This window comes from Crotalus tigris, unplaced genomic scaffold (assembly GCF_016545835.1).
Source record: "Crotalus tigris isolate CLP2741 ecotype Arizona unplaced genomic scaffold, ASM1654583v1 scf7180000018730.549990, whole genome shotgun sequence".
Taxonomy (NCBI): Eukaryota; Metazoa; Chordata; class Lepidosauria; order Squamata; family Viperidae; genus Crotalus; species Crotalus tigris.
The window spans coordinates 138,338-162,890 of NW_024097172.1; the positions used below are offsets into that span (position 1 = coordinate 138,338).

A 24,553-nucleotide genomic window follows, 5' to 3' on the forward strand; every position below is an offset into this window, starting at 1 on the left:
TATTTTTGGCGTGCTTTAGTTGTGGCCATTTTGTTTATGGCCACCATTTTGTTATCTTGGCTCTCTAACGTTTCAACTGAGCCTGGGGAGGGCAAGCTTGTCCCCACAAGGATGCATTGCCTTATCGATTGACCCCCCCCTCCATGTCTGGGTTCCTAACCATCGTCCGATTGGATTCCTTGAAGGAGGTGCCTCACTTCAGTGGTTATTCACAGCGCCTGAGGGGGGGCACTTCACCACTGAATTGATCCCTCAGAGGCCTGCTGTCTCAGACATTTGATCATTAGGTCTCTCAGACAGGGAGTTTGACTACCCCCAGATAGATAGTGGCAGTTTAGCACAGTTATTAAAAAAAAAGGACAGAAAGGAGTTTACCTATCACTATGGCAGACAACTCCTTCTCTCTGCCCTTACAGGACACTACCGAGCCCCCCGCCAAAAAGAAACACAAGGCCTCTACTGAGGCGATGGGGAAGAACATGTTGAAGGCCAAGGTACAGTCCTCCAAAAAATCTAGAACAACTAGCAGAGAGGCCACCAGGCATCACCAGAGCTTGGAGGAAGAATCCTCCAGGGCAGTGTTTCCCAAACTTGACAATTTTAAGGCATGAGGACTTCAACTCCCAGAATTCTGGGAGTGGAATTCTGGGAGTTGAAGTCCACATGCCTTAAAATTGTCAAGTTTGGGAAACACTGCTCCAGGGCAAGGTCATTGGCTCCAGGTCAACCACAGACCACCACTACACCTACAGAATCCATATTTGAGCCCTTGTCTGCTCATTGTAATTTAGCCCCAGGGCCTGGTCTCCCCCTAGGGAAATGGCACAGACTGAACCTATCATGTCAGGGCTAAATCTAGGAATACAGGGGGTTACTGCACAAGGCACCGCCCTATTTGGGCCTCAGGCTTCCTTTACACCTACTGCAGCAGGCCTTCACCCCCCGCCCCCGAATCACAGTCACTAGGGCCTGAACATTTTCAGGCTATGATAACTCAGGCTTTTGCTCAGCCTCCTCTGTCTCCCAACGACCTCCACAAGTTCCCACAGCACCTCCACGGTCCTTTCTGCACCCTGAATCCTCAGACCTCACGCAGGACATTTCCTCGGAATCGGACTCTGCAGACTTCGACCCTTCAGACCTGATCCTGTCAGATGACGAGGGCACTTCAACATCGGATCCAACTCCACCTGCTGGTCTTTTTGATCATTCCCTTTTCAGCTCCTTGCTGCTTAAGGCCTGCACGACAGCCAACATCACCCTGGAGCAGGAGATCCCAGCTCTATTGACATCAAAGGACCCCAATCCGCTTTACACTGAACCGGTAGTACCACAGAAGCATGTCCCCTGTCCCCCTTTTTTCTGCAACACAGTGCAGAAACAGTGGGGTAACCTGGGGTCTATTCCCAATCTGGGATCTGCAGAGAAAAATTTGTTTAATGTGGCCCCCTCATTTATTTATTTATTTATTTATTAATAAAATTTATATGCCGCCCAATCCCTAGGGACTCAGGGCGGCGTACAAAATTAAAACAACAAATATAACAATTAAAAATGAATACATTCACACAGCATGTCCCAATCGAATCCCGCCCCCCTCCCCCGGGGACATCAACCCCAGGCCTACCGGAACAGGAGAGTTTTAATAGCTTTCTTGAAGGCCGGCAAGGTGAGAGTAGTTTGAATCTCGGGGGGAAGTTGATTCCACCACGTCGGAGCCACCACAGAAAAGGCCCTTCCCCGAGGGCCTGCCAGCTGACATTGTCTGGCTGACGGGATCTGAAGGAGGCCCAATCTGTGGGACCTCACCGGTCTCTGGGAACTATGAGGCAGTATGCGGTCCTGTAAGTAACCTGGTCTTAAGCCATGAAGGGCTTTAAAGGTGACAACCAACACCTTGAATTGCATCCGGAGACCCACAGGAAGCCAGTGCAGCTCGCGGAGGATAGGTGATACGTGGGTGTACCTTGGTGCACCCACAATCGCTCTCGCGGCTGCATTCTGAACCAACTGCAGCCTCCGAACGCTCTTCAAGGGTAGCCCCGTGAAGAGCGCATTACAGTAGTCCAGTCTTGAGGTGACAAGGGCATGAGTAACTGTGAGTAGAGCCTCCCGGTCCAAATAAGGCCGCAACTGGTGCACCAGGCGAACCTGGGCAAAGGTCCCCCTGGCCACAGCCGATAGATGTTGTTCCAAATTTAGCTGTGAGTCCAGGAGGACACCCAAGTTGCGTGCCTGCACTGAGGGAGGTAAATTCCCCCCCCAAGACTAATGATGGACCATCAGAATGACCCTTGGGGGCAGGACCCAGAGCCACTTGGTCTTGTCAGGGTTGAGTCTAAGCCTGTTCATCCCCATCCAGACTCTCACATCTTCCAGGCACCGGCACATCACGTTGACTGCTTCACTGAAAGGACACGGGGTGGAGATATATAATTGTGTATCATCCTCATACTGATGATACCTCACCCCGTGTCGCTGAATGATCTCACCCAGCGGTTTCATGTAGATGTTAAAAAGGAGGGGGGACAGGACCAAGCCCTGAGGCACCCCATAATTGAGGCGCCTAGGGGTCGATCTCTGTCCACCCGCCAACACCGACTGTGACCTGTCAGAGAGGTAGGAGGAGAACCACCGCAATACGGTGCCGCCCACCCCCTCCTCTCCGAGACGACACAGAAGGATACCATGGTTGATGGTATCGAAAGCCGCTGAGAGGTCAAGAAGCACCAAGATAGAGGAATAACCCCTATCCCGGGCTCGCCAGAGGTCATCGGTCAGTGCTGTAGCCAGGCCTGAAGCAGTCTCAGTGCTGTAGCCAGGCCTGAAGACAGATTGAAAAGGGTCCAGATAATTCATTTCATCCAAGGATCGCAAGAGTTGCGATCTTTCTCTACAACCTTCCCCACAAAGGGGAGGTTGGAGACAGGATGAAAGTTCTTCAAAACAGCTGGGTCCAGAGAAGGCTTCTTGAGGAGGGGCCTCACCATCGCTTCCTTCAAAGTTTGCGGGAAAGACCCCTCCATCAAAGAGGCGTTGATTATCCCTGGAGCCAGCTTCGTGTCACCTCCCTACTGGCAGAAACCAGCCAGGAGGGGCACGGGTCCAATAAACAGGTGGCGGCATTCATTGCCCTCACGGCCTTGTCCACTTCATCAAGGGTCACTAGTATCATAGGCAGTCCTTTCGGCCAGCTTCCAACTGGGACTGGGCCCAGGCCTCTTATCCTTTCTACCAGAGACCGGAGCGTCAGCAGGACCGTTCCACATCCAGAACCCCACCACATGCCCAGGCCAAGCGGCCCTTTCGAGGCTCAGGACGACGCTTTTTCAAACGAGGCAAGTGACTCCACGGGCATAGGAGGCAAGTGACTCCACGGGCATAGGAGGCTGGCTGTCCTTTTATTCTGACATATGGGCAGCCACCACCACGGACTCATGGGTCTTAAACACCATTACTTAGGGTCTGATGCTGGAGTTTTGGTCCAGTCCATCGGATCCGTTCTGGTCTTGTCCCATTCCCACAAACAAGAGCAGAGTGGCCCTCATGTCAGAGGCCATAGCTCATCTGTTAGAGATACGGGCCATAGAACCAGTACCGCAGGACCAGGAAAGACAGAGGTTCTACTCAACTCTTTTTGTCGTTCCCAAGTCTTCAGGGGGCTGGAGGACAATCTTAGACTTAAAAGTTCTAAATTACTATCTGATGTACAGGAAGTTCAAGATGCAATCACTGCAGTCGATCTTGGCCAGCATCAGAAAAGGGGACTTCTTGACATCAATAAACCTGACAGAGGCATATTTACATATCCCTATTCTCCCTGGGCATCGCAAATTTCTCAGGTTTAGTTATGCCCACCGGCACTACCAATACAGGGCCTTACCATTCGGCCTCTATTCAGCACCTAGAGTATTTACAAAGATACTGGCAGTGCTGGCCGCCCACCTGAGACAGACTCTGATCAGAGTTCAGTGTTATCTGGATGATATACTAATACAGTCCTCCTCCTTCCAGAGGGCTCGGTCAGGCTCAGTCAGACCTCGCCCTCGCTATCAGAACCTTTCAGGAGCACGGGTTTTCTGTCAATTTTCAGAAAAGCCATACTGTGCCCTCAACCTGGCTCCTGCACCTAGGGGCAATCATAGACACGAGCAATTGCACGGTCTATCTATCACAGGACTGACGTGACAGCATTCGGGCCCTTGTCCATCAAATCTGGAGAGACAAGGTAGTCACTTTAGCCTTGTTGCAACTCCTGGGGAAAATGGTCTCCTGTGTACAGATCGTTTCATGGGCACGCCTTCACGCCCGGGAATTGCAGTGGCTTCTTCCATTTCAGAGGCTACGCATCAACGCTTCCAATCAGAAGGTTCGAGTTCCGTGGCTGGTGTTGAACTCCCTTTGATGGTGGGCTTCCCCAGAAATGTCACGGGGTACAGAGTTCAGAGAGCCAGCCAGAATCACCCTCACCATGGACGCCAGCCTGTTCGGCTGGGGAGCATACCTCCAGTCGCATTGGGCTCAGGGTCAATGGTCCCAGGAGGAATTGAAGAACAATATAAACTGGCTGGAACTCAGGGCCATAAATTTGACCCTACAACATTTCAGCAGCAAGGTAGCAGGACAGCATGTCCTGGTGCTTACCGACAACATTGCTGCAAAGGCCCACATCAACAGACGGGGGGACACGGTCCAGGCCTCTCATGCAGGAGGCCCAGTTGTTGGAGTCCTGGGTAGAATTAAATCTTGCTTCCATCTGGAGCGACCAATCAACAGACGGACTCATTAAGCAGAGCCACTGTGGAACCTGCCAAATGGCGACTGGACCCGGGATTATTCAGGGAGATTGTGGACAGGTTTGGTTCCCCAACCTTAGACCTTTTTGCTTCCCAACCAACTCCCAGCTCCTGAGATTCTTTTCCAGGTTCCCGTCTCCGACAGCAGAGGGGACAGATGGCCTCTGCAGCCCCTGGCCCAGGGAACTGCTTTACTCCTTTCCTCCCTTGCCAATCCTTCCCGCGACAATCCATAAGACTCTATAAGAATGAGCAGAGATCCTCCTGATTGCACCACAGTGGCCGAGACGTCTGTGGTTCGCCGACCTGGTAAAGCTCTCCGTCTTCCCACCCTGGAGGATTCCAGCAGGTCGTATTTCCCTCACTCGGGACACTTCAGCACCCAGATCCACAGTGGCTCCAACTAACCGTTTGGCACTTGAAAGGCGGGCCTTGAGCCGAGACTCTTATTCGTCGAGGGTGATAGCCATGATTCAACAATCCAGGCGCCCCTCGACGAATAGGATATATGATGCCACATGGAGAAGTTTCTGCACTCGGTGTTCAGGTCACCAAGTGGAGCTCTCGGACATCTCTGTTCCGATTGTCTTGGAATTTCTGATGGATGGGTTGGACAAGTGACAATGCCGCTCCCTTGACACATCACCCTATGGTGCACTCCTTTTTAAAGGGAACGACTAATGCCAAGCCACCAATGGTTCACCGTTACCCTTCTATGGACCTACACCAGGTCTTACAGGCCCTCACTTCACTGCCGTTCGAGACTATTATCACATGCTCCCTTAAACTATTATCTATGAAGGTGACATTTCTCGTGGCGGTCATTTCAGCCAGGCGAATTTCGGAACTGGCCACTCTTTCCGTCAGAGAGGACTTGTGCATCTTCCATGCTGACAGGCTGACCCTCAGACTAGACCCTTCATTTATTCCCAAGATAAATTCCTTATACCATAGGTCCCAGGAGGTGGTTTTCCCAAATTTTTGTCCTAACCCGTCCCATAACCTTGAGAAGCAGTGGCACACACTTGACGTTTGCAGAGCTCTGCGACGTTACATCAATCGGACTTTGGCCTTCCGTAAATCTGAAGCATTGTTTGTATCCTTTCAACCTTCATCCATGAGCCAGAAGGTCTCTTCCTCAACAATAGGGAGATTGATTAGGGCCTGCATCGCCCTAGCATACAAGACACAATCACTGACAGTTCCTAGGCATATCACGGCCCATTCTACCCGGGGTGCTGCTACTTCGGCGGCTTGGGCGACCCAGGCATCTATTGGAGAGATTTGCAGGGTGGCTACATGGTCCTCACCCTCGTCTTTTGTCCGTCACCATAAGATTGACAAATATGCCTCTTCAGATGCCTCCTTTGGTCACAGGGTGTTGCAACACGTGTTGTCATCTAGTGGGACCCAGGCCCAAACTAATCCCCCCACTTAGGAACACAGGGCTTTGGTATGTCCCTCTTGTGGATTCTCCATCCAATCATGCTGGAGAAGGGGCATTGTCTTACCTGAACGCCTTTTCTCAGCATGATGATGGAGAATCCACTCCCTCCCATCTAGGGTCAGTTTGTCCCTTGTTCTAATAGTAGGAAAGCACATGCATCGGACTAACATCTGTGTATCGCCTTACTCTGAAACTGGGGTGCACTTGCACAGCAGAGGCGTGTCTACACTTCAGACGTAGTCTTATTGGAGCAGGAAGATTAAGACAGCCCACTTGTGGATTCTCCATCATTATGCTGAGAAAAGGCGTTCAGGTAAGACAACGCCTCTTCTCAGAGCCATTAATAGAAATATTGAACTTCACAGAGAATGTGTTTTATAACATCACAGTTTTTCAGATCCATTTATGAGTTGGGCTATAATAACAGAATCTTGTAAGTATGATTGTGCTATACCTACTCCTTTCTTGTACTCTTGTGAATTAGGAAAGACTCAGCTGCTTATGAATGCTGTCTGCCTCTTGTGGACTTAAGATATATTTTTCTCCTAGTTGCTTTGGTAATAGAGTTTGCATGTCTTTTAAATTTATATTTAAGATTTTTTAATAGATAAAAAAGTGCAAGAAATAAAAAAGAGACTCCCCCCTAAATTTAAAGAACTTATGAATGACTTTTGATATTTTAAAGAGATAATTTACTCTCTTATTAGCTCTCTTGTCTCTTAGATGTTATCCAAGTCCCTTCAGCCCCTCATTTAACCTACCTCTTTCTTAATTTTCAGACCCATTAATCATCATTTCATTTTTTTCCTTCTTTCAGCAAAAAGTCCATATAAATTTTCCAGTCTGAGAAAAGTTTTGTTGTTGTTTTTTCTCTGACCAAACACCTATTTGCTCTTTTTATGAATTCTGACATTTTTACAATCCATTATTTTAGTAGGGGAATTTCAGTACTTTTCCATTATTTTGCATAGAATAATCTTACTGCAATTACCTTGTACAGAATAAATCTAACATGAGTCTTATTCATCGTCCATAAGTCTCAATCAAAAGAATACTGATTTCTTCACAATATTATCTTTAAAATCTTTTTTCCTTATTGTGTGATTTTTTATTCACAACTTCTTAGCTTCCTCATAAGTCACATGATATAATGTTCCCTCTTGTTATTTTCATTTCCAACATTGGTTTGAAATATCTTTGTACATTTTTTATAATTTCCTGGGTGTGATATACCAATGATACATCATTTTATTTTAATTTTTTTTAATTACGGTACAGTAGAAAAGTAATACCAATAGAAATGTAATACTATCATCAAGGTCATCATAGATGTTGTACAAATACCAAAGTATTTGTGAAAGTTGTGAATGCTCCATCATTGGAGATTTTCAAGAAAAGATTGGACAACCATTTGTCTCCGGATATATAGGTTCTCCTGCTATAGACAAAAGTTTCAACTAAAAGACCTTCAAGATCTCTTTCAATCCTATTTTTCTATGACTGTGAGAAAGATACGATTTTTTATTTAAGTAGGAAAATTCATATGACAAGTAATAATAGGCATTAGTACTTGCTAGAAGTCTTTGGGTATCCTGGAAGAGCCAGAAGTGTGTGCTGTGGCTGCCAAAAGAGGCAATGCAGTTTAGGCTTGCATCAACATAACTACAGTGTCAAGATCATGGGAAATTATAGTACTGCTCTTTGTTTCCCCAATTAAACTATATCTGGAATACTGTGGCTAGTTTGAGTTGATACAATATTAAAAGGATACTGAGGAACTCATAAGATGGCAAAAAAAAAAAAAAGCATGAAAAGCACAATAAGGGCATATAGAGTAGTTTAGGAACTTGTATGTTTAGCCTAAAGAAAGGAAAGCCAAGGGCAGACCTGATAGCAGTCTTCCAAGATATGAAGTCTTGTCACAAGATAGAGGATAGGGATTTATTTTCCATAGTGAACAGTCAAACCAGAACCAATGGGTGGAAGTTTTATAGAGGAGATCCAATCTTGAACTAGGAATGATTTTCTTAAGTGAGAGCTTTCCTCTTTCAGTTGTTGGTGATCTATCATTGGAGGCTTCCAAGAAGATTGCATTGCCATTTGTTGAGGATTGTCCAAGGACTCCTGCCCAGTTAGGGGCTTGAGCTAGAATACCTGCAAGATCCCTTCCAACCTACTAATTCTGTGAGAGAGGTTGAGTATCACTACAGCCTGAAGACATTAGAAAATACAATGGGCATCACATGATGAGATACAGTTCTAATCAATAGCAATGAGTCTACTTATGGTAAAGAGAGGTTGTCTAGTCAATCATGGATAAAATATTTATTTAAAAGGCAAAAGTTTCTCTATAAATTTCAAAATATACCTGTTTTGTTATATTTGTCATCCACCTTTACATAAGGAAAATATGTAATAAGCTCATCATAACCTATATATCCTATATATCTCATTTATCTCATCCTACCTTTGCATTAAAATCTCCTAAAAATATCAGGTGTGATCAATCTACCACACATGCAAAGTTCAAGCTAACTTTTTATTATATTCTGCCTACAATACCGAAATCTCCCCAACTAGCAGCCTTCTCTTGGGAACAAATAGATAAGACTTCAAAGACTTGGAGAGGGGTTGGTCCTAGCCCCTTTGTGGCTGTGCAGTAACTCTAGGCTCATTGCAATTGAGCCCTCCTCCATAACAGGTTGAGTGTTTCCTAACACAGAATAATCGAATGAGAATTAGAGTAATCTGGATCCAGGTAAGCTACAGCAAAAATGCAATTCCTACCAATTCCTATCTGAAGCCCCCCATTTTTAATCTATACATTAATTATGATAAAATACTGTTTGTGGCCCACCTCAATTTTGAGGTGCAGAAAAGCTAATGTCTGCCAAAAATTAATTTTCAGGATTTAAGCTGCTCAGAGAGTTATTATTGTTAGCAAAATAGAAACGAATCAGAAGCAGGAATTACCTGAAATTATCTGAATCTCATCCTCTGATATTTCCTCACTGTATCTTTAGTATCATCTTGGTAAATTTTTGACAGCTGATAATATATTGCCATTATTTATATTATAATCACATTGTCATAATATATATATATATATGTCATATACACACACAGATTATTTTCTCCAATCTCATTTGATGCTGCCCCATATTTATCAGTAATTTTATTATCTCTGCCTTATATCTCTTTTATCTCCAATTTAGTTTTTTAAGATCTTGCTATAAATATGCCTCTATTTAAGTACAGTGCTTCATATGTCTGAGTAAACTAATCAGTGAAAGTTTAAACTTTCTTAATCTTTAAGAGAATACAATACTTTTTGTAGCATACTTGTTTCTCCTAGAATTCATAACTCACTAACATTTGTCTTCTCTGCATATTAACATAGGCTGCAAATTGGGTGAAGCCTCTGATTTTATTGTCCGTCAAGGTACACTCATCCAAGTACCATCTTCTGTTGGAGATGTTGGGTGCTATAAAATTTGCACGTGTGGCCAGAATAGTTTGTTAGAAAATTGTATGGAAATGTATTGTATTGATCTCCAAAAGTCATGCATTGTTGGAGGGCAAAGAAAAAGTAAGTACTAATCATGAGAATTTTTTATAACAAAAGTTTTAAAATTCTGCAGACTACAAAACTAATTCCAGTTAAAGCCCTCCTAGCAACGATCTCCTCTCTATTTTTCACAAATTTTCCATGCAAACAAATATTTGTTGTATGTATCATTCAGTTTTGCTGAGATTATTTTGTACCAATTTATTTGTTTTTTGCAGAATTCTATAATACAGCTAGTCCTTGACTTATAACAGTTCTTTTAATGACCCTTCAAAGTTACAACGGCATTAAAAAAATGACTTATGACTATTTTTCACACTTATTACTGTTGCAGCATCCCCATGGTCAAGAGAATTTACATTTGGATGCCTGGCAGCTGGCTCATATTTATGCCAGTTGCAGTATCCCAGGGTCATGTGACCATCTCTTGTGAACTTCTGACAAGCAGAGTCATTGGGGAAGCCCAATTCACTTAACAAATGTGTTATTAATTTAACAACTGCAATGATTCACGTAACAAATGTGTCAAGAAAAGTTGCAAAATGGGATAAAACTCACTTGACAAATTTCTCATTTAGCAACATAAATTCTGGGCTCAGTTGTGGTCATAAGTCATTGACTACTTGTATTTCTACAGTATGTAAATAATAAAGTTAATCTAAAATAAGAGAGTGTAGTAAAATAAACCTTAGCAAATAAATCATATGTAGAAATTTCATTAAAAATGAAAATTAGTTAAATTTAGATAAAACAAAAGTTTTATTTTTAAATTTTAGCTGCTAATCTGGAAACCCAATTATAAATCCATCCTGAATCATTTAAGCTCTTTGGGTTAGGCTTGTCACATCGGCATGGTAGAGTTATTGTGAAAAAAATGCAGGAGAGAATGCTATCTACCTACTGTGAACTCCTAAATAAAAGATAGGGTATACATTGAATAATATTTTTTGGCTGCAAGGGCGATATTTCATAATAATGATGTATATATTTAAGTAGTTATATTTTAAATCCAATATATAGTAATATATTTCTTTTATTTTAAGGCCACGGAACATCTTTTAATATAGACTGCAATGTCTGTTCATGTTTTTCTGGGAACTTGATATGCTCCACTCGTCAGTGTCTCAATGAATTAAGTTCAGATGATGAACATCACCTATTTACAGGTAGTGTTTTAAATTTTAAGAAACTTTGAAACTTATCAGAAGCATTGTAATGCTGAATTTTGGTTTTCTCTGATGGTACTTTGCCTGATATTTCCTGGGACAATTTTTTATAGTCTGTTTGCCTTTGGATTTATTCAGATTGCCGATACTGAAGCAAATATTTTGGGCTACATTGCAGATTGCATACAACATGAGATAAATGAAATTCAAAACACACAGTTCTAGGGAGAAGAAAATTATAAGAATGTTAGGAAGCTATTATAATGTATTTTTACAAACGTTTAAAAAGATTAATACCACTTGATATAACTATATTTTCTAAAAAGAAAGAAATGCTGTATTTAAAATGGAAAGATTGGGCAGAAAAGCAGTTGTTAATACAAATAAAAAGTCTGTACACTATCTACCTGCCTCATATTTAAAAAGTAGTGTTTCCATTGAAGTCAGTCTGGTAGATTTTTTTCCATTGATAAATATAACATGTCCCACATAGGTTTTTGTACATTTGTATCTATATATATGCTAGGTAGAGGTTCACTTCAAAAAAGGGAGGAGAATGAAAATTAATATTACTTGATTAAAATTCATTTCCTGCTAAATACACTTTATATAAATTAAATGATCCTCACTTACAGATGTAAATCAAAATAATTCCTCATAAATTCCTCACACACACAAACACACAGAAAAATAAAGCTTATTTGCCTGCAACAGAATTGGGCAATAATATACTGTGTTTCCCCGAAAGTAAGGCCTACCCCAAAAATAAGCCCTAGCTTGATTTTGGAGGGCAGTCCTACCCTGAAAACAAGCCCTAGTTTTGGGGCAAATCACACACCTAAAAATCAAGGTGTGTGTGTGTATGTAGCTAGCCCATGTGCCCCGCATCAACTTACCTGATAGACCTATCCTCGCCAGCCCACTTCTTCTGTGGCATCTTCTGCAGCCATGCCTGCATTTCTCAGTCACAGGACTTTCAAGAAGGCCACTGCAGCCAAGAACTGAGCTACAGATTGAATCCATAACTCAGTTCTGCAAGTCCTATGCAGCCAAGAAGCAAACTATGAATTGAATCCATAGCTCGGTACTCAGCTGCAGTGGTCTTCTGGAAAAGTCTGACTGTGAAATGCAGGTCAGAATGCAGCCACAGAAAAAGTGAACTGGCTGGGTGGGGCTATCAGTACCAGAGGTACCTCCCCCTGAAAATAAGACCTGGTGCCTCTTTTGGAGGAAAAAAAAAGGCTCGGTCTCATATTCGGGGAAACATGGTATCTGTGCATATTCTGTGGCAAGTTTCCTTGAGTTCAGTATGCACAGGTTTATTTTGTTTCAGGGATGGATCTATTTAACTTGTATACCTTCCATAAGTAACGATAGACTGAAAACCTTGAAATAGTGACTTATTTTTTCTTTCTCTTAACAAAAATTGAATAGTTCAGTGCAGACTCTTGTGCTAGCCTACAAATATAAGAAATCTATTTCTTCTTACTCTATAGTAGATTCAATAGAATCTAGGAGCTGTTGCTCCTAGATTAGTATGATTTAAGTCCTCAATCCATAGATAAAGGAGTCCCTCACTGTAGCTGTGTATTCTCTTTATATGAAAGATAAGTAGAGGCAGTGCTAATATGCTTATCCCACCCACTTGAAGCTTTCTGTTTCAGCCATGTGCTTTCATTATTTGCATACATTCCTATATATTCATACAGTAGTCTTTGACCTACAACAGGTTGCTTAATGACCATTTGATGTTATAAATGTTACTTGTGACTTGGTTGCAAAGTAATGCCAGCTGCAACACTCCCTCAGCTATTCATTCTTACGAACAATGCTGCAGCATTAAACAACTTACCTGTCCCTCTCCACTGGGTCCCTGCAACCACTCACCCAGTGGAATCAGGTGGCTATAATGGGTGCAAATCTCCCAAGCCTCCAGCTTCCTTCAGACCCAGCAAGCAAGGGGAGATCAGGGCAGATGGAGTTTCTAAACTCCAACAAGAAATAGGAGTGAGAGCAAATGGAATTTGCAAATTCTGGCAAGGAAGGGGTGATCAGCCTCCGGCAAACAAGGAGGGAACCCGCCCATGGACTTACAGGACTCAAGCCTGTTCCAGGAAATACCCAACTTACCTTTCTGTTTTTTCAGCTTATGAAAGAGGTACCTGACCCAATACAGGATCAGTTTCTTACAGATTCATGTCAAACTCCTTCTATTTTGCAACAGGTTTTATTCTCTTGATACTATAGAATTTTTTTTAAAGAGGTGCCAGAAACAAATGGAATCTTCTTTAAAAAATGGAGCATTCACTTAATGAATATCATGCATGTGACTATAATGGACAGGCTCCATTACAGTTGTATCATGAGGAAAACCTGTATACTCATTCAACAGTGTCTACTTCTGTTATCATATTTTTATCCAATGTAAGATAATCCTTCCCTCAGATAATTATTTAAGGGGCAAACGCCTCATCCTCCTTCAGAGAAAAATAATGAATCGATTTCTATAGCTGATGTAGATATAGTCAACATCCTAACCAAGGTTTAACTTTTTCAGGTCTGCCATGTAACTGCGCCGATCAGTTTGTCCCAGTATGTGGCCAGAATGGACGTACTTATCCAAGTGCATGTGTAGCACGTTGTGTTGGGCTACATGATAATCAATTTGAATTTGGCTCCTGCATTTATAAGGATCCTTGTAACTCTAATCCCTGCCCTAAAAATCAGAGGTAAATATTTAAGAAAATCTACAGAAATTATTTTAATAAACCAGTTAACTTTTATGAAAAATAAGTTTTATCTTACTTAATTCTGGTTTATTGTTAACAGAAAAATATGAATTGTAGTAGTTTATATAATAGATATCAGTGTTATATAAACTATTACAATTATTTTGTGTTGTGAATATGTAATATTAAAACTGGAATTTTAAAAGAAAAGTGTCACAAAAATGTGATATTTAAATCCATGTGTTAATTAAAATGGGAAAAAAAACTTTTAAAAGTTCTTAAACATTGAATGTGTTTCCTTTCATGAGTTTAAAGATTTGGAAATCAGGATTAAAAGGCCATTTCTTGTTGAAAGAATCTCTTGTCAATGACTCAATTGTCTTCTTCAGTTTGATAAGTAGATAACTTTTCTGTTGGAACACCAGAAACTTTATTAAAAAGGAAGAAAGGAACAGCATATTGAGGAACCAATTTGAGTGATAATCTACTACAACTCTCCCAGTATCTAATCACTACACCAACTGGATTAAAAAGGACAGAAATTATTAAAGTTCAGCTATCTAGATAGTGCCCTAAAGTCATATTTTCAGCAACTGAACTCAAATCAACCTTCCCCTTCTCCGTCAACTTGAGAATCACTTTATGTTCCAGTTTAGATATCCAAATCAATTACAGCAGTAACTCCAGATAAAATTAGGGAGCAATCAAGAGTAGAATATTTTACTCCTGAGCAAACTGCTAAGAGGCTAAGGAAGGTCTAAAGGAAGCTTATGCTACAGGACTTTAGAATTTATATAAGTGTACTCAATAATCCTGTTTGTTCTTGTGTAACTCCCCATGTTTATGCATAGACATTATAAGTTTTCCTCATCCACAATATGATATAGAAAAATAAACAAACCTTCTCATTAATTTGAGGATTATGAGAGCCAGTTTGGTCTAGTAGTTAAGGCATTGAACTTGAAACTGGGGGACCATAAGTTTTAATCTTGCCTTAGCCATGAAAGCCAGCAGGGTGCCCTTGGGCCACTCACTATCTCTCAGCTCAGCCCACCTCACAGGGCTAAATCTTACTCACCCCATGCTGAGCCACAGAAACAGTTCCCTTCTTTTATATTCCTCTGATGAAGAAATAATTTCTTTATCACAAGCAGTCCTGAGTTTTCATATTCTGACTTATAACAACAGAAAGAAGCAACTTGTCATCAGTTACAGTAAAATTGAAGAAATTGCTTCCTTCATTGTTCCAACTTAAGTCTTAGAAAGTTAATGGCTTTGATGTTGATCAGGTTATAATTAAAATATTAAGATATCTTGTTTCAAACCTCAGCAATCTCAGATGATGTAGCACAAGAACATGGTTCACCACTGAGTGCCTGTCTTGAAACCTACCTGTTCTTCTCTAAATAGGCTTTGCTTTCAATTCATTCAGAAAGTTTTGGATGTAGAAGTTTTGCATACAATTTGCTTCTCACTATCAAAACAGATTGGTCTATAGTCAGTGGATCCCTTCTTTGCACTTTTCTAAAGTCTCAAAATCTTTTTTGTAATATGGTGACCAAAATTGTATGCAGCATTCCAGGTGTGGTCTTTATAAGGATTTATAAGCAGTACTAATTCTTCATGTGATTTTGATTCTATGTCTCTGTTTATACAACCAAGGATTGTCTTAGCTTTTTTGGCTGTTGCCGCACACTGCTGGCTCATATTTAAGTGATTGTCCATTAAGATCTCAAAGTTCTTCTCATAGTTATTGTTTTTGAAGCAATTTTTCTCCTAATCTGTATTTATACCTTTGGTTTTTTCTGCCTAGATGTATAAAACCTTTTCTCCATATTAAATTTCATGTTGTTGGATAGGGTCCATTGTTCAAGTCTGTCAAGATCTTTTTGGATCCTGAGCTTGTCTTTTGAGATGTTGGCTATTCCTGTCAGCTTAGTGTCAGCTGCAAATTTGATGAATTCCCCGTCTATTCCCTCATCTAAGTCTTTTATGAAAATATTGAAGAGTACTGGGCCTAAGGCAGAACCCTTGGCACCCCATGGCTTACTTCCCTCCATGTAGATGTAGTATCATTAAGGACTACTCATTGAGTAGGGTTTATCAGCCAATTATAAATCCATCTGGTAGTACTACTGTCTATCCCACATTTTTCTACCTTACGAAGTATGGTATACTTTGTCAAATGCCTTGCTGAAATCTAATTTAGTCACTTTGTCAAAGAATGAAATAAAATTGATTTGGCATGATCTGTTTTTGACAAATCTGTGTTAGTTATAACTATTTGTTTCTAGATGTTCACAGATCTGTTTTTTGATTATTTTTTCCAGTGTCTTCCCAGGTATTGATGTTAGGCTGATTAATCTGTAGTTTCCTGGGTCTGTTTTTTTTTTTCTCTTTTTTGAAGATGAGAATCTCATCAATTCTTTTCCAATCCTCTGGTAGTTCCCCAATGCTCCAGGGTTTTTTAAAGATATGGTACAATGGTTTGGAGATGACATCTGCCAGCTCCTTCAGAAAAGTGGAATATAATCCCACAGGTCCTGGTGTGTCAGAATCCAATTATATTTCATCTCTAGTTATCAATTATAGAAAACTCCATTTCTGCCTTCTCTGTCATACGATGAAGGGAAGGGGTTGAATAAAGGGGCTTTATGGCCCTCACTTCCTTCAATACATTTCAAAGGAACTGAATGTGGATAGCACCAAAAGACCTAATCATAACAAAGGGGGCTATTACCTTTCATGTAGTATTCTCTGAAGTCTCCATCCAGCTAGCAGTAAGGAAAAGGGGGTGGGAGTGTAATGCCTGAGACTGTCGCTGGAAGTAGGGGGTGATTGGGTGGGGCTACTGGGGAACCCCTTAAAACCTTGAATGGGAGAGCTTGGACCCCAAGTCCTGTCTAGAACGCCTGCAACCATTTTCTCTTAATAAAGGATGCCTGTTGGAAGAACTATTCCAAGAGTTCTGTCTTCTTAAGATGCAAAGTGGGGTGGGTCCTTACGTTAGACAGGACTTGCAAAATTAATCCACCTGGAAGGGAGACCCTTGCTGGGGGATTTTGCAAAAAATTACCATGTCAGACAATGGAGCAAGAAAGGGGGAAAACTCCCCGGAAAGAGAGCCACTGCCTCGACTGGAACCTTGCCAGATGTCGGGATCCGAGAGGTCAGATTCCTCAGGAGAAGAAGTGGTGGAGACATGGGACCACAAGCCTCACTGGTCAATGGGCGTTGGAAAGAAAAGTGGAGACACGGGACCACAAGCCTCGCTGGTCAATGGGCGTTGGAAAGAAAAGTGAGTGGGGAAAGGAATCAAGAAAGGTGACCCTGAGATGGGGGACCAAGCAACCAGAATGGAAGCAGATGGAGAAATCCCTGCACGCAAGTGAAGAGGGGCACTGTACTTCCAAGCACCGTACTTCCAAGCACCTTTAAAGCAATGTGGATGAAATTGGGTGAGATCTGATCTTCTCTTTAAGACTCTAAATACCTTTCCTGCAAAAACTGCCCTAAGTATTTTTTCTCATGTGAGGAGAGAGGGAATTCCTACCCCACCCTCTAAGAACAGTGGTGACTGACTACCCAGGGGAAACAAAGCAATTATAAAAACAACTTTAATCTAATTGGATGCATATACTTTTCCTAAAAGTTTTTTTATTCCTATTTCTACTGGATACGGTGATTTTTATCTAAAAAGAAAAGAAATAAACTTTGAAAAACTGTTATAAAACAGAGGACTTAAAAAGTTTTAAATAGCATCAGTACCATCTTGTGGCGAAGTATGGTATTACAACTTGTTATTGACTAAAAGAGATTTGGCTTGAAGCCTAGAATTTAGAAAAAACTCTTTGACCTTGTCAGATACCACCTGTGAAAAACTCAGCTGTAAAAAAAGGAACTGCAGGGTGGCATATCTGGCCTGTTTGATCTATGAAGATAAACCTTTACTGATTTTCAGAGCTATATGTGAGAAATTGTTTTCCTATTTCTTTACATGAGAAGTATCTGTTATTATACAAGATGATGGACTACTTTGGACTATAAATTCTTACTTAGCAAAGAATTTCCACTATAAAGACTACCTATAACATGTCCCATACCTAGGTATAAAAAACAAAAAACTATTTTTAACATTTGATTTTAAAATTTTCAACTTAATATATTATCAAGAGAATATGGATAAAGAAAAAATCCTTTTTATGTTGAAATCAATACACGAAAGCATTCTTTCAGCATGTAGCAAAATAAGAGGCAACATAAAGGAACAAGATGCCAGCTTAGATATACAAACCCAGATCGTGACTATAACCAAAGAACTAACAATGCAGCAAGTAACAGGAGAAGTGGAATAACTAAATACTAAGACAGAAGACCCAACTGACCAACAGATCCAGCCAATGGAAAAATTAGAAAAGAGAGTGACAACACTGAAAATAGAAAAGACTTTTTATATAAATTAGAAGAAATTTGAGGAAAAGGGAGAAGAACAGATTGAATGGAAGATAAATTTATCAGGATAATTGTGGAAAACTGGAGCAATAGGGAGGAGATTAAATTGGGCTAGTCCTTCCAAAAAAACTGTAATTAAATGGTCTTTCTTATTTAAAATAATGTGATCATAACTCAAATAAGCAGGGGATCTTGGTCCGAGATGAAGAACTTGTTTTCAACAGTGAGAAGTGCGAATCAAGTATTACACATCAGTCATGCAACAACAGAAAGGCACCCAAAAAGAGAAGCCACCTTCTGGTTGGTGATTCAATTATAAGGGATGTAAATTTAGACACAGAGTTTTCGAAAGAGGTCAGGTATTTTCCAGGTGCTACTGCCAGTAGGGACAAGGAACATATTTATAAAATAATCAAGAATGCCAGCAAGGACTATGATGTGGAGGCTATTGTACATCTGGGCACTAACGATATGTCTCAAAAAGATGTGCTCTCTGTGCAGAATGATTTCCAGAGCCTGGGGCAGGAACTTAGCAGAATAGGCTGTAGGCTTATTTTTTCAGAGGTTTTACCAGTGTATAAGGAGCAAAATGGAAAAGGCCAGCGTATAGCACAATTCAATATGTGGCTAAAGAAGTGGAGTAAAGGGGAAGGTTTTGGATACATTAGTCACAATGTCAGCAGCTGGTCCAATGAAAAAATGTACAAAAGAGATGGTTTGCATCCATCAAAGAAAGGGACTGAGTTACTCGGCTATAAATTCACAGATTTTCTGGAGGAATATTTAAACTGAACAGCGGGGACAATTAGCTAATTGATACAGAACATCCCTGTCCCCGGCAATCTAAAAATTATAGGGCTATCAGTGCATGTAACATAGATGTGTGTGTGGACAAGAACATCAACCTTGCTGTCAAGCAAAATCAAGCTTTTAATAGTGAGTGCCACACAAAGTGCACTAACCAAACAGGTAGTAAGACAATAGGGGAAATCAGGCACCACACAGGTTCTGTAGAAAGTAAATACAGGGTTGGTTATAAAGGACTCAAATGTCTATACACCATTGCACACCAATGCAATGAACAGCAAATAGGGCAAACTAGAAATTCAGGTTAATGAGGGCAGATATGATATTGTTGCCATTACAGAAACATGGTGGGATGAAACCCACAAATGGAACGCACAGCCAGAGGAATTTAAATTATTTAAAAGAAACAGACCAAATAAAAGAGGAGGTGGAGTTGCTCTCTATATAAGAAATAACTACATCTCTACAGAAATAGAGCAGAACAATGATGAAAACTGTCTTGAATGCATTTGGGTCAATATAAAAAAGAGGGGAAATGAAATTCTGCAACAAGTGGAAGATCAAACGTTCCTGACAAACCTAGCAGACAACTTTGTCTCCCAAAAAGTAGAGAAGGGAACTAGAGGATTAGTCATTTTGGATCTAATTCTCACTAACAAAGATGAAACGATAGAAGGTGTTGAAGCCATAGGAATCTTGGGAGGAAGTGATCATGCAATATTGGAATTCAACATTATGGAAGCACAAGTAATAGAACACAGTACACCTAGAGTCTTGGACTTCAAGAGAGCTAATTTCAATAAACTTAGAGAGGGTTGGGAAGGATTCCATGGATGAGACTCTCCAGGGGAAAACAACTCAAGAAGCTTGGGAAATTTTGAAAAAGTGAAATATTAAAAGCCCAGTCTAGCACAATACCAACAAAAAGGAAAAATAACAGTTCTCAAAAGAAACCAGCATGGATGCATAAAGAACTCTCTGACAAATTGAAAGATAAAAAGGACAAGTATAGAAAGTGGAAAGAGGGGCACATAATTAAGTCAGAATATCAGCAAATAGCCCAAGCCTACAAAGATGAAGTGAGGAAAGCTAAGGCTCAGAATGAACTAAGGCTTGCAATCAAAATCAAAAATAATAGAAAAAGCTTCTTTCAACATGTAAAAAACAAGAAATAAGTGAAGGAAATGATTGGTCCATTAGTGGGTGAAAATGGCAAGAAGGTGATAAGCAACAGGGAGAAAGCAGAACTATTTAACTTGTTTTTCGCATCTTTCTTTACACAAAGGGAAAAAAACAGACCAGCCTATCAAAAATAGTGCCATAAAAAAACGGAATAGAAACACAAATTAAGATAGGCAAAAAAATGGTAAGTGAGCACCTGTCCAACCTAAACGAGTTCAAATCACCAGGACCAGATGGATTATACCCCAGGGTTCTCAAGGAACTGGCAGATGTGATCTCAGAACCACTGAACTATATTTTTCAAAGATCCTGGAGCACAGGAGAACTACCAGAGGACTGGAAAAGAGCTGATGTAGTTACCATTTTCAAAAGAAAAAAAATGGATCCAGGAAATTATAGACCTATCAACCTGACCTCAATATCTGGAAAAGATAATCAAACAACGAATCAGCGAACACCTACAGGCAAACAAAGTCATTACTAAAAGCTAACATGGGTTTGTCAAAAAGAGATCATGCCAGACAAATCTTATTGCATTCTTTGACCAAATGACAAAATTAGTGGACCAGAGGAATGTTGTGGATATAATTTACTTGGACTTCAGTAAGCCATTTGACAAAGTAGATCACCACCTACTGCTTGATAAGATAGAAAAATGTGGGTTAGACAGCATCACCATCAGGTGGATCCGTAGCTGGCTGACTGGCCGTACTCAGCATGTGGTCCTCAATGGAACCACATTTACTTGGAGGGAAGTGTGTAGTGGGGTGCCCCAGGGCTCTGATCTGGGCCCAGTGCTCTTCAACATCTTCATCAACTATTTGGACGAGGGGATAGATGGGGAACTCATCAAATTTGCAGACAATACCAAGCTGGCAGGAATAGACAGGAGGATCTGGACAGATTTGAACACTGGGCGCTATCTAACAAAATGAAATTCAATGGTGAAAAAAGTAAGGTTCTACATTTAGGCAAGAAAAACCAAATGTACCGGTATAATATAGGGGATACCTTGCTCAATAGTAGTAACTGTGAGAGGGATCTCGGAGTCCTAGTGGACAGTCACTTAAATATGAACCAGCAATATGCTGCAGCTGCCAAAAAAACCAACACAGTGCATTAACAGAGGGATAGAATCAAGATCACACGGAGTATTAATACTACTGTACAATGCCTTGGTAAGGCCACACTTGGAATACTGCATGCAGTTTTGATCACCACGATGTAAAAAAGATGTTGAGACTCTAGAAAGAGTACAGAAAGAGCAACAAAGATGATTAGGGGACTGGCTAAAACATAAGGAAGGTTGCTAGAATTGGGTATGTCTAGTTTAATGAAGAGAAGGATGAGGGGGGACATGATAGCAGTGTTCCAATATCTTAGGGGCTGCCACAAAGAAGAGGGAGTCTAGCTATTTTCCAGAGCACCTGAAGGCAGGACAAGAAGCAACGGAGGAAAACTAATCAAGGAGAGAAGCAGCCTAGAACAGAGAAACTTCCTGACAGTTAGAACAGTTAACCAGCGGAACAACCTGCCTCTAGAAGCAGTGAATGCTCCAACATTGGAAGTTTTTAAGAAGAAACTGGACAGCCATTTGTCCGAAATCGTATAGAGTTACCTGCCTGAGGAGGGGGTTAGACTTGATTACCTCCAAGGTCCCTTCCAACATCATCATCATTATCATCATCATCATCATTATTATATAATAGGGAGAACTGTTTGAGGATTCAAATGTATTGACATGGAAGGTTAGTTGGCAAAGGAAAAAAGCCAGAGTAAGGCTGAAAAAAACTAGGGTTTTGATCTAGTAGAGGGGATTTGGTACTATTGATTAATGGGTTGAATATGGTGGAAAATAGATATTTTTTAGAAAATAAAGTAAAATAATTGAATAGGTGAGATGTGTAATAAAATTAATAGACTTTTGGTTTAATATGGTGAAAAATAGCTTTTAGAAAATAGAATAAGATTATATGCAAATAGACAAGATGTATATTTAGAATTTTAGATTTTGCTATAAAAAGGGGGAAATGTAGAAGGTGAGATAAGGGAAACTCTGGTCACTTAAAGCTTGGAAATTATAATATACCAAATGTTAACCTGAATATTGAGGGGAAATTAAAGCCTGGGGAAAAAAGCAGTAACAGGACATTGATTGTATATAAGAATTGAATGCAAACACATTTAAGATATGTATAAGCTAAAAATTATTGATAAATGTAACAAAGATGGTTTTACTTAGTAGATAACAACAAAAAATATATTAGCTCAATATGAGATAGTAGATATTAAGGGAAAAAGACAGAAAATATTTGATGCTGTAACTTGAGATTGTGCTAAAGACTTATGTATGTTATTGAATTATTGACTACTCAGCCACCACATTGCTTTTTAAATGTTTAATTGTAAAATTAGAAAACTAATAACATATTATATAAAAAGAATCTTCAATTTTCAGATCCTTATACTTTCTGATCTTCTCTATTCTACTATCTCCTGATATTGCCAAATCAGTTATCCACACTTTCTTCTTTTAAAGAAGTTAAACAGTTAAAACTGGTATGTTATGGACTAACGTTATCAGTTTGTATTCAGAAATCCCACAATATTTTAATCTGTTCAGTTTCAACTACTATCTCAATTCTGTGGTTCAACCAATTTTTCATTATTGGGACATGATAATTTTTACAGATGTTCCAGTGATCATTTTGGCAACAATGTTATATTATTATTTAAAATCAGTTTGTATGATTATCTTGCATGATCTCAGTATATAACCTACTGTTTCTTCTGCCTCTTTGCATAATCTGCACTTTTTCAATTCTGTCCTTGATTGCATTAGTTCAAATTATATTGGAACTTGAAGATGTTTTTTATTCCTTTTTTGCCTTAAGGGATATCTAAAGCCCCTTCATCTTATTTTTGTTTGTGGAGCCTTACATCATGGCTCTTTCAGAAGGTCATGGGATAAGGTGCTCTTTTATTCCATCCTCATGCTGGAATTTTATTCCTCAATCTTCCCTGGAAGGAAACATTATAAACCAGGGATGTATGTGTTTTATTGTGGTATGGTATGGTATATGCTATTACTATTTTCAACTTGTTTCTTTAGATTATGTTCTAAATTGCCTAGAGTTGTTTGTATGAGTGAGGCAGCTCATAAATAAATATTATCAAAACAGTTGATATTCCAAAACCCCACTTCCCCCCCCCAAGAATAACTAAGGGAAATGGGAAATTTAGCTAATGATTAAGGGCAATGGATCAGTGTTTTGGTCTGCTGGTGTCAAATCAATACTGGTTTCTTTATTCTGGAATCCTTGTTATTGCTATGATTACAAAAAGGCAGGAATAGAAATATATTAAAATCTTAGAAACAGAAGATCCCATTTGGGTTGGTGGATCCAATACTCTACTTCCATGGTGGCGAACCTATGGCATGCATGCCACCGGCGGCACACAAAGCCCTCTCTGTGGGCATGCGTGCCATCGCCATCACCCCAGTCGTAGGCTTTCAGTCCCATCTGCCATCTGCATCAGGGTAAGGTTGCTGCACCCACCCCACCTCCCCAAGCATTTTTTTTATTAACCTGCCTTTCAGCTGCATTCCATTTCTCTGTTCGCTTCTCAGCCTTCACCGCGTGTTTATGGGACTATCGGTAAAAAAAAAAAGTTCCATCAGATTTTCTAGCTTTTCGCGAGATCTCAACAAGTTAGAAAGTCTGATGGAACTTTTTTTTTAACCGATAGTGCCCTTCCCATGCCAGTCCAGCCCCTGCAGCCCCGGGATGGCTGTGCTGAGTGGCGGTGGGCAGGATGTTGAGGTGGGGGCTGGCAGGCTGACTAAAGCAGCAGGTGGGGTGCCAGAGGCTTGGGGATGGAGGGCACTGAAGTGGGCGGTCGGGCCATTGGCAAGAGCAACACGTCTGAGTGGAAAACAGCCTCAGAACAAGTGGGGCAATGAAAGACTGCAAAGTTGGAATTGATTGATTGACTCCCCCCCCCAAAAAAATCTTCCTTTGTTTCCTTGCACACGGGGCTGGAAGTCAGGTAAAGAAAGAAAGGCAATTTCTGGGGGAAGCGAGGATTTCTTTCCTTATCTGCCCCACTTGTTCCAAGGCTGCTTTCCACTCAGACGCATTGCTCTTGCCAATGGTCCGATCGCCCTCTTCAGTGCCCTCCCTCCCCGAGCCTCCGGCACTCCACCTGCTGCTTTGGTGGTTCTGTAGACAGAGCTGCTGTGTCAGAGAAGAGAACTTTGCAGCTCTGCCTACAGAGCCACCAAAGCTGTAGCTGAATGGGCAGGTGAGGGGGAAACCTGCCCCACTTGTTCCATGGCCGCTTTCAGCCGAGCCGCATTGCAGCAGCATTGGGTGCAATACACGAGGTGGCAAATAGCTGAGCCA

At 40.8% G+C, this 24,553-nt stretch overlaps 1 protein-coding gene across 1 annotated transcript in view; it reads left to right on the forward strand.

The window, feature by feature from the left end:
* Window positions 1–24,553, forward strand: part of RECK (reversion inducing cysteine rich protein with kazal motifs) — a gene marked incomplete at its 5' end in the record, with an annotated part of 193,380 nt that overhangs the window by 122,276 nt on the left and 46,551 nt on the right. The window contains 3 exons of the mRNA XM_039355685.1: window positions 9,644–9,832; window positions 10,855–10,977; window positions 13,535–13,706. Coding sequence (XP_039211619.1) covers window positions 9,644–9,832; window positions 10,855–10,977; window positions 13,535–13,706 — 484 coding nt within the window. The remainder of the gene's footprint in view (window positions 1–9,643; window positions 9,833–10,854; window positions 10,978–13,534; window positions 13,707–24,553) is intronic.